General features: G+C 39.2%; 1 protein-coding gene across 5 annotated transcripts in view; it reads right to left on the minus strand.

Moving 5' to 3' along the window:
- Window positions 1-8,768: 8,768 nt before the first annotated feature.
- HACE1 (HECT domain and ankyrin repeat containing E3 ubiquitin protein ligase 1) overlaps window positions 8,769-16,933 on the minus strand; it is a 56,357-nt gene continuing 48,192 nt past the window's right edge. For 2 of the 5 annotated variants that reach the window (XM_075145574.1, XM_075145575.1), the window contains 2 exons: window positions 13,387-13,500; window positions 8,770-12,932 (listed from right to left, as the gene is read on the minus strand). In XM_075145574.1, coding sequence (XP_075001675.1) covers window positions 12,830-12,932; window positions 13,387-13,500 — 217 coding nt within the window. In that variant the 3' untranslated portion in view covers window positions 8,770-12,829. Of the gene's footprint in view, window positions 12,933-13,386; window positions 13,501-16,933 lie in introns of all 5 variants that reach the window. The other 3 variants (XM_075145576.1, XM_075145573.1, XM_075145572.1) reach the window with 3 other exon arrangements.

Raw genomic sequence — 16,933 nt, forward strand, 5'->3', positions numbered from 1 at the left:
AAATAATTAAGTTCCCTTACTTAAGCAGATTCAGACATACTGAACTAGCACAGCTTTATGGTCCAGGATCAGGGTAGATAGTTATTCTAAAGCAGAAAAAGCAACAGAAATATTTCAGATAGATTTATATTTGGCACTCCTTTTTTTAGGGCTGGTAGGAGCTGATGTTTGGCATATATCACCACCTGGCTATATATCACCTTCAGAATTAAAGACCTTCAGACCTTGCAGATCCTTTGCTGGCTTACTGCTTTCTATCCTTGCCTTCATCAAGACACGCTCAGAAACATTCCTGATGCTGTGAAGTTTGATTTCTCTGAAGGGAAGGATGGCATGAAATTTAAAGACCTCATATTCCACAGTCACAGAAAAACAAGACACATTTAAAAAAAACCAGCATCTCTGTAGAGCTGCAGGATAGCACCCTGGATGAAGAGACTGCCACATTTCTGGAAAACCAAGAAACTCCCCACCCTTGCTCCCCAACTTCTTCTTTTCTTTAAGTGCTGCCTGCTTCAAATACAAACTTAAAGTTTTTGCATGTATGTAACTCTTCATCTTACAGAGATACAAAGCGCAGAGCAGAACAGATCAAAAAACACTTACTTATTTTTACACCATCCAGAAACCGCTTTCTACTTTATAGGAAGCACCAACACCCAACTCACTTTTCCCCTCCAGGAAAATTTTTACAGAAGCAGGAGGCATGTACCTACACCAGTCACACCAACAGTAGCCTTTAGAGCATGATGCCAGTGCAATACTGGGGAAAAATAACTCAGGAGTTTAAGTTAGAAAAAACCTGCTAAAATATAGGCATTGGGCTTTATTTTATGTATTGGGTTTGCATGGCAAGGTTTTGGTAGCAGGGGGGCTACAGGGCTGGCTTCTGTGAGAGCTGCTAGAAGCTTCCCCTATGTCCAACAGAGCCAATGCCAGCCGGCTCCAAGAGGGACCTGCCGCTGGCCAAGGCCCAGCCCATCAGCAGCAGTGGTAGCGCCTCTAAATATGTGGTAACATATTTAAGAAGGAGAGGGAAAAAACACACAGGAGAAACTGCAGCGGGAGAGAGGCGTGAGAATATGTGAGAGAAACAACTCTGCAGACACCAAGGTCAGTGGAGAAGGATGGGGAGGAGGTGCTCCAGGCGCCGGAGCAGAGAAGACCATGGTGAGGCAGGCTGTCCCCCTGCAGCCCATGGAGGTCCATGGTGGAGCAGATATCCACCTGCAGCCTGTGGAGGACCCCACGCTGGAGCAGGTGGGTGTCCAAGGGAGGCTGTGACCCCGTGGGAAGCCCGAGCTGGAGCAGGCTCCTGGCAGGACCTGTGGACCCGTGGGGAGAGGAGCCCACACTGGAGCAGGTTTGCTGGCAGGACTTGTGACCCCGTGGGGAGCAGTCTGTTCCTGAGGGACTGCACCACGTGGAAGGGACCCACGCCGGAGCAGTTCATGAAGAACTGCAGGCCGTGGGAAGGACTCACGTTGGAGAAGTTCATGGAGAACGGTCTCCCGTGGGAGGGACCCCACGTTGGAGCAGGGGAAGAGTGTGAGGAGTCCTCCCCCTGAGGAGGAAGGAGCGGCAGAGACAACACCATTCCCTGTCCCGCTGTGCCGCTGGGGGAGGAGGTAGGGAAAATTGAGAGTAAAGTTGAGCCCAGGAAGAAGGGAGGGGTGGGGGGAAGGTGTTTTAAGATTTAGGTTTTATTCCTCATTATCCTACTGTGATTTGATTGGTAATAAATTAAATTAATTTTTTTCCCAAGTCAAGTCTGTTTTGCCCGTGACGGTAATGGGCGAGTGATCTCTCCCTGTCCTTATCTTGACCCACGAGCCTTTCGTTATATTTTCTCTCCCCTGTTCAGCTGAGAGCAGCTTTGGTGGGCACCTGGTGTCCAGCCAGGGTTACCCTGCCACATTTTATTTTTTATTAAACTAAAAAAAATACATTATTTGTAGCAAATGTATATGGAAGGCACATATTAGATTTAGTGTCAGAGTCTCTACATAACAGAGGAAAAAAAGGCAGCCTTTCATAAGTATAGATTGTACTACTGAGAGCTTGTACGTATAGAAAAAAGGTAGGATTGACACAAGATGGACTGTGGGTTCAACTTTAGGTGGTTAGTCTTGGTACAGAAGCTGCCAAGTAATGTTGAATGGATACAGAAAAAGACTTCAACAAGAGGAGCGTGACACTGACATCAAGGCCTCTGAAAATGAATTTCATTTCTGCTGCGAGGAGAAACTAAGATTTCCCATAAGATGACCCCTACTGCTTAAAAGCAACTTTCCAACTTTGTCAGAAGAAACTTATTTATCTCAAAGTTAAGGAATCAGCATTAAACCATGGGGATTTTCCACCTTTATCAAATGCACCTCTCCATTCAGGCCATCAGTTTCTGGATGCAAAAGCCTCCAGCAACAAAGCAATGAAGGCTCTTGAGAAGATGATGCCTCTAGGTCAAGTTAAAGCACCTGAGTCACACTTATGGAGCATCCCCACCAGTTCACTAGTTCTTAAACACGCTCACTTCCCAGATAGATCACAGGAATGAATCTATTGCCCCATACTTTACCAAGCATATAGTCAAGGTGACAGGGGAAGACAAGACACAAGAAGCAAGCCTTGGAGAGTGTTTGGCTGATATATGTATCTGTATAACTTTATTACCATTTTCAAAATTTGTGACCAGTGAGCACTGAATAGCATTTTCAAGATACAGAGGTTTCCTAACTGCATGTTTATGACAGCCATCCGCTCTGGTTTGCTCCAGCTGCCAGAAGATCTCAGCAGTATGGTGAGACAGAAGAAGAGCAAGTAGGCTGCTAAGGCCCCACTCAAGGAACAGTCACCAGAATTAAACCCTGGGTAAAAATACAGACGCTACATCTGGATACTTCCAGATGTCCCTACCGAACTCATCTGTTCTGTGAGGCATCACACCGACACACAACGGGTGTCTCCTTTCCTCAGAAGTTCACAGTCTAACTATAATAGCATGGGCCTACGTACAGAGACACGAAGTGATTTACTAAGGTTACAAAGGAGGTCAGTGGCAGAAGTAGACATCAAACCTGAGCTTCGGCAGTCTGTGTAATCTGTCTGTCCATTGAACTTTGCTGGCTGTTAAGCACAAAGATACACGCCAGAGCAAAAGTCCCTGGTGAACTCACATCAAACCAGTCGCAACTGACTAACAGAAAAGCTTGGTACTGGAGACAAGACAGACGCAGAAGCAGAAACAAAACCTACAGTCCAGCAGTGCAAGACGTGGCCAAAGGTGGGTTTATTCTGTGAAAGACAGTAAGGAAAAGATTTTCTTCAGGCTTTTACACACACACACACACACACACACAAATAAAGTACACATAGCTATGAGATGTAATTAACACACAGCTGGTCTCTTGAACAGTTTTAATCAAAATATTAATACAACTTACAGAAAGCATAGCTTTACATTAAAGGTTATCACAGTTAGTCACTCATCCTTTTCAATTATTTCAGTCCATTTCTCTGGTAACATTATCACGAAGACACGGGAAATCATCACCAAATACACAGAAAGAAACTGTAAAGAGGAGCAAAGACTAAATATGTTCGTCTGGTCTTTCTAAGACAGTTCTTAAATTGCCACAATCCAGTCAAGACTGGAGATGGAGATTCTAAATATGCTAAAATAAAAACACTTCCACAAGAACCCCAAACCTAAATAAAGAAAGCAACATCTACTTGAATTTCATCCAACTGGATTTTCAACCTTTGTGTGTGAATAACTTCTGAGTAAAGTCAGGAAAACGGCTCTTTGCTGGCAAGGAAGGTAATATTCACATTCAGAACTTTTTTTTTTTTTAAAAGTACACACACAGGCACACACAGACTATTTCCAAGACAAACAGGCAACATAAATAAGGTGCATTTCAAAAAGATGTCAACGAGCTAAGGACCAAAAGCACAAATACGATAATTACCCCCCATGTGTCCTGCCCATGGAGTTCACATTTGAAGTTTTCTTAAATTAGAGACGCATTTCAGCAGTTACACTTGCCATTGTGCTGCATGGGGAGCATCTTGTCTGTACAGGAGGGAGCCCCTTCTTGCATACAATCTGAAGCGGTGCCCTTTCAGCAGAAGCTTAACTTGCTTTAGCACGTACTGCCAAGAAAATCTACTTTAAGGCATGGCGGGAGGGGAAGGGGGGTGGGAGGGGTGAAATACCAAAATGACGAGTCAGCAGAAGACTCATTCTGAGCTAGTATCAAACATGAAAGAGAAAATTCACCATCTCCACCAACCCTCCTCTAGACCTGCCGAGCCCAACCAGTCTTCCCAGTCTCTGTGGCAACAGACTGCGGCCATCGGACCGGGTGGGGAAGAAAAAAGGATCACATCTCGAGGAGGCCCGGGCACTTTTCCCACCCACCAGCTGAATGACATATCTGTTGTCGAAAACACATCTGTTATTCTACATTTACACTCAGGACACTACTCACCTCTTCCCTGAAGATCCTCTTCATTTTCAGAAGTGTGCTTCTACCCTTTATTTTCTCTTTTCTCTTGCTTACGTCTTACACCTAGAACATCACTAATATGTGCCACAAATCAGGGGTAAAGAGCAGTAGTTGTCTCCAGGCCAGCTCACCAGGCCTAATCTATTATGGAATTTAGATTCCCTATAGTACAATCCCTTCCTTTAGATGACATACACCTAAAAGCCATACTGCCATAACATCCACAGGCATCCAAATACCAATCAATAGCTGCATCACTTTATTTCCACAAAGACAGCAATTAGAAGAATTAATCTAAAATAAAGCTTATACATAGACTCACCTAAATACGTCAGAATAAATTTATTAGCTGTCGTGGTTTAACCCCAGCTGGCAACCAAGCACCACCCAGCCGCTCGCTCACTCCCCCCACAGTGGGATGGGGGAGAGAATCGGAAGGGTAAAAGTGAGAAAACTCATGGGTTGAGATAAAGACCGTTTAATAGGTAAAGCAAAAGCCGCGCACACAAGCAAAGCAAAACAAGGAATTCATTCGCTACTTCCGATCGGCAGGCAGGTGTTCAGCCATCTCCAGGAAAGCAGGGCTCCATCACGTGTAACGGTTACTGGGGAAGACAAACGCCATCACTCTGAACGTCCTCCCCTTCCTTCTTCTTCCCCCAGCTTTATGTGCTGAGCATGACGTCATATGGTATGGGATATCCCTTTGGTCAGTTGGGGTCAGCTGTCCCAGCTGTGTCCCCTCACAGCTTCTTGTCACTGGTGGGGTGGGGTGAGAAGCAGAAAAGGCCTTGACTCTGTGTAAGCACTGCTCAGCAGTAACGGAAACATCCCTGTGTTATCAACACTGTTTCCAGCACAAATCCAAAACATAGCCCCATACCAGCTACTATGAAGAAAATTAACTCTATCCCAGCCGAAACCATCACATTAGCACAGACAAGCTGTGTATTAGATACCTGTGAAATCTTTGCCCATGTGCATGTAAACCAGCATCGTTCTTCAAGTAGTCAGTTTTCTTTCCAATCCACATGATTTGTAGACGAAGGTGTTTTTATACACTGGACAGCACTAGGGTTCAGTTTCCTTTTAGCAGAAGTTATAAATTTGACTAGACAGCAACAATTGCTTTTTAATCTAAGCAAACTGATCTGTCAGAGGCAATCAGTACAGTGAAGCTATCCCAGGAGAATCCTAATAATCCCGATGAATCACTCGGCGCTGTATGAAACTCAGCAGTTGAACTCTTGGCACAGAATGTCACAAGCACTTAATGCAGCAAGTATATACAGCTGTAAACAGCGGGCTCAAGGACACGTGCCTTTACAGTGTTTGCACTCATGCTGAAATCCTAGACCTTTTGGTATTAATCAGTTTCTAATCATATTAGCATAACTTTTTTTTTTTAACAATTTCTCGTGGAAAAAAATTAACAGATGTTTAGGGATATTATTTGCTATTCCTATCAATGGGTACATGTTACATTCAGAGAAAATGGTCCAGAAAAATCTGGGTGAGAAATTGGAAGGGTTGTGTTGCAAGAGAAAATTTAGCAATATTCAGTCAGTGACATGAAGAGACCAAAATGAGTGGAAGACACTGATTTCAGAGGAAATATTTCGATGGACCATTGCAGCCCCTCTTATTGATATTTTGAGCCTATCTGTAACATTTCAAACATACGAAGTGAGCATTTAAAAAATAATGTGCTCCAACTAAATTATATGCCATGTATGCAAAGACATGCAATAACGCCATTTTTTAAACCCAAGCTAAAGGTGCATAGGAAACTCATTCTACTTTAATTCAAATTTTATTAATTTATTCTATTAGTTTGAATTACATGCAGATTTTTATAACTGCAACTAGAAATACTGCTTCATATGCATAACTAGAAATGTTTCAATCTACCTAACTGTATAGAGCTATTTTCAAAGGAAACTAAGTATATGAGTAAGCCAGTAACCTTATACTAGGTTTCTTTACGTGGTTTAAGTCCTACTGCCTCTAAGCTACAGCTAGTCCCACAGAAGTGTATTAACTCTGTTACTGTCCTTAGAGAGTAAAAAAAATGTTGAATTGACAAGTGTGTCTATAAAACATGTATCAGTCTCTAGTCTATCAGCTGTATGATTATCTATACTAAGTCTAGGTATAAACAGATGTTCTGACTTGAAAAGCACTTATCTTTACAACTCAAGAATCCCTGAGGAAGTTTAATCTAGCTGATTTAAAGCTTTGGTTCTTAACATCCATTTAGTAGTTGGCCAATTTTACTTCTTAACTGGAAAAATACTCTTCTATGGACATGTTAAAAATTCTTAGTAACAACAGCTGCATATGAAAACTACTGATTCGCCCATAATTCCAACAGCCTAATTGAAAACCCACCCACTATTTCAAAATGAAGGTAAGGAAAACAAACATACATGCAAAATCCCCAACTACAAGGCTAAAACTGAAAGCCTACTTTATTTAATCTATGCAAAAATAATCCAGTTAGTAGCATTAATAGAGGAAAAAACAAAATCTCCACAGCCTAAAAAACACTTCGGTATGTAGCATTTACTATAGCAGTACTAATAATATTGTATATGTATTTTAAATATATTATATAATTCAAATGCTTTGGGTTTCTGTAATGTATATATTTAATATATATTCTTATATATTATATATAATATAGCATGGAAACTACAGAGAAAAAGAAACTAGCCTTCAAAATCTAAAAACTGTCTTGGGAAAATACCTTCTTGCTCTCCACTCTTCAACATCTGCATCACATTCCAAAAGCTTGTGGTGAGATAAAAGGTGCTAAACACAGATCATTGTGTCTGTCTGGTAAGAATTAAGACAGGGTCATACATTTCCTCTTACCACAGTTCATATTTATCAGTCTGTTAATTAATCAGCTGGTTTTCTTCAAGCATTCTTTCTAACATGCAAGAAAAATTCTCATAGAGTGTCACCTTTGTTTTCTGATTTCTGCAAAGGGAACCGATTACCTACTACCTGGAATAGAGGGTACCAGAATGGCAGTCAATAAAGCAATATGTTCGATTTAGTACTGCAGCTATTAGGCTTCCTAAAGTACCCACTCCAGAAAGACTTTCTGTAGAAAGAGCAGCTCCTAGAAAATAATCTTGCATCAGAAGCAGGGATTGACTACTGTAAAGGTTCCCGGGCAAACAGCTGTTCCTGTGCATCACATACTGACACCATCTCAGATTTCTTCTAGAAGCCATCCCGTCTGCTCTTCCTCCTCGCATCTCTGTTGATTAATCAAGAGACTTGAGGTTGACCTCAATTATGAGCCAACAACTTCTGTTTAACATGCATAAAAAGAGAAGTATGTAAGACGGGGAAAAAGAGAGAAAACAAACCTTGAAGAAGTCCTGCTTTCCACTTTGGTCTGCCAGCATTAAGCAGACATCAGACCTCATGGAAGAAGCCTTCCTTCTTCAACTACCAGCACTACTGTACTTGCTCTCAACTTTCTCCTCTGCTTCCCCCATCACTAGGCCAGGAAGCACTATTCCTCTTTTGCCTTTTCTCCCCAGATGAACACTACTCCCCAAAAGCTAAGATACAGAAGCAAATTGGGAAGGGGAAAAAAAAAAAAAAAAAGAATCACAGCAAAACACCCCTATCTTTACAGATTATAAGACCTTTAAGGTGAATATTGTCTCCACTCTGGAGGCTGCAGTGGTGTTACAATAGGAAAAAGGTATTAAGATAAGGCATTCCTTAATTCACTAGCTGTCTTCCTTCTTCATAAAGGTGCCTAAAAAAAAAAAAAATTTCCTTTGTGAACTCACTGGACTTTTTGAAATTATCAACACGAAAGTTGTATTAGAAAGTGGGATATGCTACAGTACTTTTTCAATATCCTTTAGTATTTTAATAATTGCTTGAAACATGTCTTTAATAGAATGTTTTATAATAAGCAGTTATTTACAAGGTCTTTAAAATGGTGACTGGGTGCTCTTAGCAAGACTGCTGATTATGATAGGCTTTTTTTTTATACTCTAGAAGAAACATAAAAAATTTATTAATTGAGAAATCTGCCTTTTGTCAAAATTTACTGACACACAATCAGCAGTAGTACACTGCAAGGAATTCAAGATAACCACGCATAACCAAAGCCAGGGTCTTTACTGAACCAAGGATCCAGAACTCAGCAACTGTGTTTAAATAATACCAAGAACAATTCACACAAAGAACTAAAATAGCATTATTACAAAAATAATTAATCCTGTTGGAAGCATTCAGCAGCTGCATTCTTTAGAGTCAATCAGTTAAAAAATTTAAGTCTCGATCATTGAGGGAACTCTGGATTTTGCTTTTCAGCAACAGACGCCTGCCTGGCAGAGCGCACTGGAAGGAAGTGCCAGCAAAAGACTTCCACTGCCGGAACAGCAAAGGACCTCTTGTGTCCAGGGAGCAGAACTGCAAAGACTACTTTCCTTCAGAGTGAAAGATCAACCCACTACATGTGCAAAAGGAATGACAATTGCTTGGTTCAATTTCTACACCTGATTCATGTGCAATGCCATAGAAGTATTACCGGAAAATTACCTACACGTTAAGACTTGGAGGAACACCTACGGAGCATCGCTTGTCTGCATATTGTGAGGGGCAAATAAGGTTTTTTATTTATTTATTCAAAAGGTTTAGAAAAGCAATCTGAGCAGTCTTCTTTCCCCTTCCTTGCTCTATGCACCATACACCCAGGTCGGCCATCACTGAGCAGAGCTTCCGCTCCTGCTCAGGTCTGGAAGTGGAAGAGCAAGGCTTTTCTGAGGCACTATTGAGCTGTACTTGCAGAGCTGAACCAACTCTTTAGACTTCAAGAACAGTCCAACTAAACTAAAACTACAGTTTTGAGTTTATACTCTTAAACAGAGAGTTCACACGTTTCCAAAGCATAGGTGGTCCTAATATTTTTCTACTGTACGTGTGGAAGTCTCCACGTCTCTGAAAAGTTCAGGCTAACCACCTTCTCCCTCTAATTCCCTTTTCAATCTTACTGACTATAGAACATACAGTAGAAGTCATTAAGCCACATTTCACAGTTTATGGTTTTAATGGTTTTGCAACATTAGATGCACAACACATTTTCAAGCATCAAAAACTAGGCTTTGCTATCTAACATTTCATAAAGATAATAAAAGTTAATGAGCACTCATGATCTATGATCTGACAAGACATCTGTTCTGTTCTTTTCAAGATAAAACACTCACCCTGCCTTGTTGTGGCACAGTGGGAGAGAACAAATATAAACCAATTCATCATTCTAAACTATAAGCTATATTAAGTTATAGTTTCTCAACAGGCTTTTCATACCCCATTGCTAATAGGGCACAAGGTCCTAAAAACAGTCTTTCAATGCAATAATTAAATCCTGCTAACTTCACATGGTCAACTGCAGCAGACAGTACTGTTCAGCATTTCAGCAGGAAAAAAACCTGATCAAAACAAACAATAACAAGGTTGCTGTTACACCAAGGGTCCAGTATCAAGAGCTCTATTCCCATTTTCTACATATTTTCATCATGTTTTTTTATTACAAGAGTATTTTAACAAAATTTCATTCTGACATATCAAGGGAGTACAAATATTACAAGAAATACTACAAGATACTTCATACGGGACATGAGTAACATCAGTATGGGGAAGGAAGGAGCAATCTGCTTCTGAACCATTTGTGAGGCTGTAACAGGGAGATCTGTCGTAGGGAACTGTTGAGAACATTAAAATTCTGCGCTCCGTTACAATTCAAAACCAGTTGCCGAGCATTTTGAGAATACTGTTTGAGACCAAATTCAGCTTGTTGATACCTACATCACCTACAGTAAAATACAAAAGTATAAGTGCAAAAAAAAAGAAAAAGAATCTGATTTTTTTTCCCCCTTCACTCAGCCTTATGGTATGACATGTTTTGGACATTATGCCAGAGTACACAAGGTTTCCACTTCCTGCAAACCGCTGTATATTATCATGAAACAGAAGATGTGAAATGAAAAAAAAAAAAAATCACAGATTGCATAGTAGTTAATGACAACAGTATCTACAGTAAAACCCTCAGATAAAATCCCAGTTTACATAAAGAAAACAAATACGTAATTCCTGACAAATACCTTGTATTGCTCAAAACACTGTCCTGCAATCAATCTACCTTGCAGAGGCACACAAAGAAATAAGCTATATAGCTAGGGAACCAAGCACTGCCCAGCGTGCAGAATAACGCATTTCTGCTAACTGAAGGATCCAAGATAACTGAGATTTAACACTAGAACTCCCCACAGCCTCAAACATCTAAGCTATCTAAACACTCTAAGCTTCCTAGAGCATGCCAGAGACGAACAGCATCTCTCCACTGACTGAAGCAACAGTCTAACCAGCTTTCACTAGATTGCCCTGCTGGAAAAGTCTGCTCTTTTGGCTAAAAGCAGTGTTCTCCTTAAGTTGCAGTCACGAACACTGCGTAAGAATTTAAACCACCATTTATGCACACATGTGCACAAACAGAACTGAAAGGGAAAAAAAGCTAGTAAGTCTATGTATAAAGCTTAGCCCAAAGGAAAATTACGGTGGCACCACTGAATCAGATGGTCCACAGATTTCGCTCTCACACCCCCAGAGAGGTTATGTATGCTTTAGATTAAAATAAGTAAGTAAAATCTGAAAAAATAGCACCAAGTAAGTAGCCTAGACAAATCAGCTAATGAACTCAGGCTACACATGTATTAGCACTTAGTGTAGGAAAACATGAATGGATCAGTAGCAAACAGTTTGTGCTGAGGTCCTGAATCTTAAAATTTACGTGTTTGGGGGGTTCGCTATGCCTGAACTCATTTACTAACTCTACAGATCACCTCTTCAGATCAGTTAGGTCTTGCAGACCTAATTAGATGTTCATCCATTAGCATTTGATTAATTTGTGGATCATGTTTTTCTGTTTAGTTTCACCTGGAGAGAATCCAGTTTGCATTCTCTGAAGCAAAAGCATGACAAGCAGGGATGACCAGATTAATTAAAAAAAAACAAACCACACAAAAACCAAAAAACACAAACACGAACAACAATGAAACAAAACCAAAAAAACCACTCCTAGCCTGAACCAAAACAATAATGTAATCCTACCCTAGGGTCCCTAAAAAGCAGTTATGCAAATGCATCATCTACCCCAACATGTGCAGCCACTTATCATCAAAAACACTTGCTGATGAGCCATTGCTGTGTATTTTTACATATTATTTCTGTAATATATTCTAATTTTATATAAATTTTGACATGAGATTCTAATTATTATAGTCTTGCCAGTTAACCTCAAAAAGCATAAGTTCCTGCCTTGTGCATTTGCTTATGCCCAACCATACACTTTGACAATGCCTTCTCAAATGCTGCTTCCATGACAATTTAGATTACAGTAAGATGAATAAAAACCCAGAGGAAAAAAAGAATAAACCACCCACGAAGACACACAAACTTGTCACATTCAGATTCTGGTAAAAATATTAAAATTTAATAATACCTTTCGAACGTACAATTATGTCAAGGAAAGAGTAAAGGCATTCAGACAAATGGATATAGATCTTAAATAATATTTACAAATTCTAAACTGCAAGTTGACTATAAAGTCACAAATACTTTAAATATTTAGTAGAATATAGTGTAAATTCTAATATAAATTAGATATTAACTTCATCTGTTATTTTTCCAGTGATAACAGTCTTATCTTTACATACTATATACATTAAAATACTAAAAAGTTATAAAATTTTATTTCTGTTACTCTGCAAAGAAATGGAAAATACATCAGATCTGTCTTACTGTACAATATCGAAATTGAACTTTCTATAGTGTTCTCTGCAAAAATAAACAGCACTTTCACATGCAACAAGGCATAAAGTACAAGTCTGTCCATTAGTAATATGCCATCTGAGTGCAAAGTAAACTGAAATGCAAATGTCATTCAACCATATAGTTGAAAACCCAAAGTAAACGGTGGAAACAAATTCTGACAAACTTCCTGATTCAGACTGAAGTAATAATGAAAAGCATGTAAACTGATTTCCATACAGATCCATCATTTTAAAAAACGAAACTACAGCATACCGAGAAGTTTGTCATGACGGTATCAGTTACTTTGACAACATATAATGGAGGAAAAGCTGATGATCCTGTACGAATTCTGAAGCCCAGCCCTGCCAATGGGCTGCAGCATCTAAGCTGCTTTTCTATCGACAGTTTCCAAAATTACTTCTGCCACTTTGAATTGCACATCAGTAGTCAGATGAGTCCTCTAGACTTCACTATGCCATTGTGTAACCATAGCTTCCACAGTGCAATGCCACAAGAAGCCTGTCCTTAAGTATTTCTTTACTTGGGTATTCAGGTAACTTGAGCATGTTGATGCTGAAAAGAAAAAAAAAAAAAAGCCACACCACAGTTCAGCAAGAAACCCAACAGTAAAGTTTTCTGATTGAAAACCCTGAAGATGTCACATTTATGGAAGAAAACAAACCTGTGCTGCATTACAGTATCATTGAGCATTTCAATATATTGCAGGAAATTAAGGGTTTTTTTCACTTCAGTAAATTGTAATACAATAATTTAACTTGAATATTCCCTTATTGATCCCACTGCCTTTAGTTAAGCAAAATGAAGTAGTAAACAGTGAGCAAACATAATGTAACATCATCTGGATTAAAACCCACCACTTTCATGTTGGATAGTGAATACTCCACAAACTGCCTAAATTTTTTTTTGGCCTTTTAATGAAAATATTCAAAAGAACTGTACTTTTGACTGTGACTAACAAGCAAAAGCCCCGTTTTTAAGATTTTTTCAATGAGACTAGTTAACATACCATGTGCTTGATGTTGGTAAAAGATTTGCAGTATACGGCACAGCAGCAATTGTAAAGTTTTGCAATCCGCTGCCACCCATTATATGGGCAAAGCCACCATGAGGCACCCTGGAACTGAGAAAATTCACAGAAATTAGACCTTTACAGGAATGTTATAAGCCAAAAAATATAACCTTTACACTGCAAATATCTCTTACTGCTAGTCATTAGAGAGTTACTAATAATACTTTTATCAAGGTTCCCTCTTTCTTACCCACATCAAAATTCTCATTGTCTAAATGCTTTTAGTTACAATGTTGAATAACGCATTTGTCCATTTACATTAGGCATCAAATTTTTTGAATGATATTTAAGAGAATTCTGTTTGCAAAGAGGACTCATTTCTACAACCAGTTTTTATAACAGAACATTATCTCAGTTTAGGCAAATATCTGTGGTTATTTATAGTTACAGTTTAAGAAATACTGCGTCATAAAAGGTTTATTCTCCGATTACTATCCGTGGGACAACTGACCAAAGTGTCCTTGACATGTCTTTTCATTTACTACTTCAGACCAAGTATTTCAAGAAACTAATAAAACCAGTTACACTATCACCCAGTGACAACCTATGGCAAAACCAGAACACACTAAAAAAAAAAAATCACTAGCATCTTCAGGAATGCATTCTCACTTAATCATATTACTCAATTTTTTTTCCTTTTACCAATGTATTATTCAAGGATTACTCAGGGTGTAAATGGACAATAACTCCGTAGTCTTCAGAGTCCCTCCCTATAATTTTAAACTAACAGAGACAAATAGAATAACATTCAGGTATTTTTATAACATCAACTTAAGTTGGTATGCATTACAAGGTAACATGTTGTTAGCACAGCCCTCACACCCAAAAAAAAAAAAAAAAATCAAAAAACTATAATGAAAGGATAAGGATTAGAGAAGTTGAATGTGAGCCAGCAATGCATCCTCGCATCAAAGAAGGCCAGCAGCCTCTTGGGCTGCATCAGGAAGAATGTCACCAGCAGGTCGAGGGAGGTGATCCTTTCCCTGTACTCCATGAGGAACATCTGGAGTCCAGCTCCTAGCTCCCCACTGCAGGAGGGACAGGGACATACTATAGCAAGTTGAGCAAAGGGCCATAAAGATGGTAAGGGATTGAGCACCCGACACAGGAAGAGAGCGAGCTGGGACTGTTCAGCCTGGAGAAGAGAAGGCTCAGGGGAACCTGATCAATGTGTATAAATATCTGAAGGGAGGAATAAATAAGATGGATCTCAAGTCTCAATATGGAGCACCCAGTGGTGCCCAGTGACAGGACAGGAGGCAATGGGCACAAACCGAAATCCAGGAAATTCCATTTAAACATGCAAAAAAAAAAAAACTTTTTTACTGTGAGTTGGTCAAACACTGGGACAACTTGCCCAGAGAAGCTGAGGGGTCAGCACCCCTGGAGACAGTCAAAACCTGACTGGATAAGACCTTGAGCATCCAGCTCTAGCTGACCCTGCTCTGAGCATGGGGTTGGACTAGACAATTTCCAGAGGTCCCTTCCAGCCTCAGCTATTCCGCAACTTTGTAGCTAGCAAAGAAAGAATCTGATAAAACAAAATAAAACTTCCATAAAATATAAAACAGCTGTTAGAATTTTGGATTACAGGTACTTACATTAAAAGCAATGCTCCCATATTCACAAAATCAAAGTGACTGTAAAAACCAGGAGCAAGAATGGAAAAGAAGAATGAAGTAACGTTTCCACTCACAGTAAAACTACTTGGCAAAAATGCAAAAGAGTAAGGGTCACTAGTGCCAAATGTTAAGAAGCTAGGACACAGCTAGCAGTAACACTTTTTAAACATACCTTTAAGAGCTACCTATAGTATCCAACAGATAAATCTGTATCACGTAGCTTAATGACAGCAACGTTGGGCATACAGTTCTGGCACTGGTATGTAAGGCAACCACTATGGAGGGAAGAACTGATTATTTGCAGCATACTATTTGTGACATACAAATGGAATTCTGCTCATAGCCACAATTCAGAACAGTTGTAAAGATTTTACAGTGGTACTGTTTTATCTTTTATACCATGGTTTCGGCTCGCATTTCTAATACAGTGCTGCCCCCCCTGCAGTGACTTTTTTTTTTCCTCTGATGAACCAAGAGAATTCCACATTCAAATGAGCAATAAAACACAGACCTAATTGTTGAAAATTTCTCATTCAGCCCACTATTAGCTAAAAGTTTTTACAATCTAACTTATTAAAATGTTTTTCATACAAGAGGTCAAAATCATATCGTATGATCAGGGCTTTGAACATTTAAAAGTAACAGATGGCTGCCAACTTATGTCTCCAAGAATGAGTTTTCTTTCCAAGCAAAACACAACCAATATAGTAAAGAAAGCCCTCCAAATATGTGCAAATAAGACCACAAGATCTTACCTCTCTTACTGCATGTGCAAACAGCCTTCAGCAAGAGCAACAATACAATTTCATAGCTTTGGAAACTGCAACACTATTGAAATGTTTAAGTTTACCTGAATCCTAACTTTTCTACCTATTTCTCCACTTACAGATTTTGCATACATTTACTTGAAAAGAGTGTAGAAGAGATACTTTAAGCCAGTTCCCTTATGTTTTGTTTTACTTTTAAAAGTAGTCGTAGATATCCATCACATTTATCAAATATGATGAATTTCCCTTAAAATAGCATACAGCTTATTACTCAACAGAAACTACGGACTCCCCTAAGGAGTTTAAGTCCCCTAAGTAGGTGGTGCATAAGTAAACTTTCAGATCCCCAGCATGAGGCACAAGAATATTTAGGCTTTTTCTTGAGTGTGCTAAGACCTCCAAACACACAGAATCTGCTATTCACACATTGCTCACAACAAATACTTTACTGTTAAAAGATGTCTCAAAATTGGTATTAATGATGAATGCAATGGTATCTCCACTGAAACTACCAAAGCAAGACTTCATTACATTGAAGAGAAAAAAGTGCAAGAATATGGGAAGAAGACAAAAGGCAAAGTTTAAGAAATATTTAGAGATGTCAGAGAAACACTGAAGACAATCATAAATATAACTGTTTTATTTAATTTGCTAAATTAATTTCATAGTCTTTGATTGGAAAGAAAGAATAGTACCACTTCACACACACACAAAAAAAAAATCAAGTTAATGAATATGCAGAAGAGATTAAAGGGAAATGGAAAAAACAATAAGAATTTTGAATGCAGCCTGCCAACAGTACACACAGAAACAAATTCTTCGCTAAGGAAATGTGATGCCAGAAAAAGATCATAGTTTGAAATCAGGTATATGTTTAGTGTAAAACTTTATTTAAGATACTGGCCTAGACTAGACTAACTGGAGTTTTATCTCACAGACAACACAGCATCTAAATCTTCCACGCCCAGAAACTAGGACTGTCTGCGAAGTTATGTGCAAAAATGTCAGCTGCATACCACTATTACAGGTAACTTTCAAAAGTTAGTTTTTACAGAAAAACATACCTATTACATTTCAACCACTGAAGAAAAAACA

The sequence above is a fragment of the Calonectris borealis genome, chromosome 3, assembly GCF_964195595.1.
Source record: "Calonectris borealis chromosome 3, bCalBor7.hap1.2, whole genome shotgun sequence".
NCBI classification, from domain to species: domain Eukaryota; kingdom Metazoa; phylum Chordata; class Aves; order Procellariiformes; family Procellariidae; genus Calonectris; species Calonectris borealis.